This window comes from Wolffia australiana, chromosome 14, assembly GCF_029677425.1.
Source record: "Wolffia australiana isolate 7733 chromosome 14, ASM2967742v1".
Taxonomy (NCBI): Eukaryota; Viridiplantae; Streptophyta; class Magnoliopsida; order Alismatales; family Araceae; genus Wolffia; species Wolffia australiana.
The window spans coordinates 13,422,995-13,426,411 of record NC_135848.1 but is presented as its reverse complement, the minus strand read 5'-3'; the positions used below and the strand labels follow the sequence as shown (position 1 = coordinate 13,426,411).

The window sequence follows — 3,417 nt, the reverse complement described above, 5'->3', positions numbered from 1 at the left end:
ACGAATCAATCCGTATCCGATGATCAATTGATAATGGATAATAAATTGCACGAAGCAATTTGTGCATCCTCCCCTGTGCTTTTATGATCAAAGCAGGGACTTGTGGCCAGGAAAGACCTCAAAACACTATCAAGCCCCTACGAGCAGAAGATGCTTCCCTTGTGGCAGCCGTTGGCCGAGACGGTGGACCCCGTCGAATTACATGCCCGGATAGCATTTGTGGATAAGAGTTTAGGGTTTCCATATATTTCAATAGATTTAATTATATAATTAATCATGCTGCCCTTTTCTTCTCCACTTTTCCCACCACAGCCATGAAAGTGTGGGGCTAATTCCAATTTTCGATTTTTTTTATCCCCCAATAAAAAAGGGCCCGCGATATTTCTTGCGGGCCCCACGTTGATCGGTCCTCCGAAGGCCACGTGTCGCTCCCAGCCAACCGCGAGAGGATAGGCGAATTCCGTACTGGAAATCGGACACGTGGCTGCACCAGGGCCACCGAGGCCGGTCGTGGCCGACGTGGACAAAAGCGCAGACGATGAGATAGAGAGAGAAGAGAGGCTTTTCTTGGCCACAAGATATTTTTCCGGTGCCCGCTTAACACGTGTAATCAATCGCGATCTCCTCACCGCAGTGATTACAAGAAGCTCTTACCGCGGGAAGAAGCGGCGTGGCAGGGCCAGAGGGTGGTGACCGTAGGGGGATATGCCACGTAGGCATCGGCGTAGAGATATTGGCCACTAGATTAGGGTTTTTTTCTGTAAATAAAAAATTAGAAATTGTCTTGGTGGGGCCCGCCTTCTTCCTTCTAGTACCTTCTTCGAGCTCAGTTGTTCATCTCTCTTCGTATCTTTCTCTCTGGATTTGGTCGTTCTCTGAGGGAATTCCGAGCTTGGTTGTAGAGAGAGGTTAGGGTTGATTGTGGGATTGGAGGAGGCGACGGGTTTGGTGTTCTTCGCAGTCTGAGATTTGCTCGTTTGATATTTCGACGGGGTATTCTTCCGTTGTTTGCGTTTCTGTCAAGAGTTTGAGCGGGGATTTTGGATTGGTGGTGGTCAAGACGGAGCTGGCGACGTTATTTGCTGAACGGTTTCCGTTTTTCTGGGTTTTTCTGGAAGAAGGTCGCCGTGGAGGGGTAGATCTGGGGGCCGATCGAAGCATGTATTGTGTTGAGAGGGCAAGATTTGGAGATTGGACGGGGAGTTTGATGCTGCCTCTTTGCGTTTCCTGCTGAATTGGGCAGTTTTTTTTGGGTTTTTTAAGGTGAATTTTTATCTGATTGAGCTTGTTTGTTTAATTTGGGCGGAAATGAGTCTTTTTTCTTTTGTTTATCTGCTGTTTATCTGTTGAAATTTTGATGTGCGGAAAAGAGGCTCACTGTTTGCTTCCAATTTTGCTGCTGTTCGATCAGATTGCAAGTGCCACCGACGCGAACTCCTGCCTGTAGAACCCATCTGGGTTTTTTGCGCACTGGTTTTTTTTCTCGATAGATTGAAGTTCGATTCTAATGGAAGACGGCACAGAATTTGGGCAAATTAGCAAGGAACTGAAACCGATGTGTTCTTCCTCGGATGAACTCACTCCCAAGGTCAGTCCCAAAGCGTGACAACCTCCTTTTCTTTAATCTTCCTCTCTGAAAGTATTTCCTTGTCGATCAGGTGAGAAAGCCCTACACGATCACCAAGCAAAGGGAAAGATGGACCGAAGACGAGCACCGCAAGTTCCTGGAGGCGCTAAAACTCCATGGCCGAGCATGGCGCCGAATCGAAGGTACAAAACCCACAAGCCATGGATTCAAAAACTGAAAAAAAAACTAACCTTTCCTAATCTTCCAGAGCACATCGGAACGAAAACAGCGGTGCAAATCAGAAGCCACGCCCAGAAGTTCTTCTCCAAGGTGAGCTCCCCCTTCTGGGTTCTTGCTAGACGGGCAATTCCTGAACTGCAATTGGCCGTGCAGGTGACTCGAGACTCTGCAACAGGCGGATCGAGCACTTCAGAGCCGATTGAAATTCCTCCTCCGAGGCCAAAGAGGAAACCAGTCCACCCATATCCCCGCAAACTGGGCCACTCTTCTCCCAAGGCCCAGCCCAATTCCGGCCCAGAAGAGAGATCTCCTTCTCCAGTCTCCTCTCTCTCCGTCGAAGAAAACGCTTCCCAAGTCGGCGATTCCCCACCGGTAACAATCAAATCACAGTACAAAAACGTGATCGTTCTGTTCTTTTTGTGTGAATTTGTGCGAATTGTTCATTCTGTTCGGTTTTCCGAACAGAACAAAAACGAATTCGAACAGAACATCGCACAAACCCGTGCTGCTCTTTTGTTCGCTTTGTGCAAAGTTTGTTCTAGTTTTGCGCGAATGTGCGAATTTGTGAGAATTTTGTTCATTTTCGTTTTAAAAAAAGAACAGAACAAAGAACAAGGCCCTGTGCGGTTCTTTTGTGCGAATTTTTTGTTCGTTTCAAACTAACAGAACAGAACAACCATGTCTAAATCACACTCCCCATTGTCCTCTGACGTCGTCTCAAGCCCACCCTCTATCTTCTTCCCCAGAAAAACGACATCTTTGATGAAGAAACAGTCGCAACCCCGGGCAGTCTCAAGCTATTTGGGAGGACTGTGCAGGTCTCAGCGGCAGCGCAGAAGGCAGACAAGGAATCGGAGGCTGAAGGGGCTCTGCAGAGTGAAAGTGAAGGGAATTCTTGGCAATGGGGGATGATGCCTCAGTTTGTGTATTGTCCTTCTGTTGGGTCGCAGTTTGGGGGAGCTTCTCTTCTTCCATGGTGGGCTTCTCTCCAGCTTGTGCCCATGGCTTCTTACCAGGTGGAGAGTTCTGAAGCAGCCGCTGACCCTTCTTCTGAGGAGGGCAGAGGTTTTGTTCCTTACAGACGGTGCCTGGATGATAGAAAATCTGAGCAACTGAACCCCCCCTCTGAAGGGTTTCGTCTCTGCTTGTAGCCCCCCTTCTCTCTGCTTCTTTCTCTATGGGGTGTCCTTCTTCTTCTTTTTCTTCTTCTTCTTCTCTAACTGGTGTGGAAGCCCATTTTTCTCGCAGACGCCGAGGCTGCGGATGTGTTAATTGTCATGGACAGGGAATATTCTTGAGATGTAATTATTTTGCTCTCTGATTCAGTGAATTTTTGTGTGATATGGGCTTGCTGTTGTCTGGTGTGTGAATGTGGATGTTACATGACAGAAAATTATATGACAAGTACTTATAAGGGTTAAAGAGTAGTGAATAGCAGGAAAAATGTTTACTTATGGGTGAAGGTCGGAGAAAATGACAGCGAGTTAAATAGTGTACTTTTTCATGAGTTTGTCCCCAGCACTACGTATCTGTTTATTGTTTAGTTCAAGAAAAGTTTAATAACATATAGTTTCTGGATAAGTTATTTAAAAACTGCTTCCTCCAGAAAA

The 3,417-nt window shown here is 46.9% G+C and overlaps 1 protein-coding gene across 1 annotated transcript; it reads left to right on the top strand.

The window, feature by feature from the left end:
• Positions 1 to 832: 832 nt before the first annotated feature.
• On the top strand, positions 833 to 3,150 carry LOC144712428 (protein REVEILLE 2-like). The gene is made up of 6 exons (XM_078586692.1): positions 833 to 1,263; positions 1,412 to 1,588; positions 1,659 to 1,770; positions 1,836 to 1,897; positions 1,961 to 2,179; positions 2,554 to 3,150. Exons 2-6 carry the CDS (start codon positions 1,508 to 1,510, stop codon positions 2,956 to 2,958), a joined length of 879 nt encoding a protein of 292 aa, XP_078442818.1. The 5' UTR covers positions 833 to 1,263; positions 1,412 to 1,507; the 3' UTR covers positions 2,959 to 3,150.
• Positions 3,151 to 3,417: the final 267 nt, after the last annotated feature.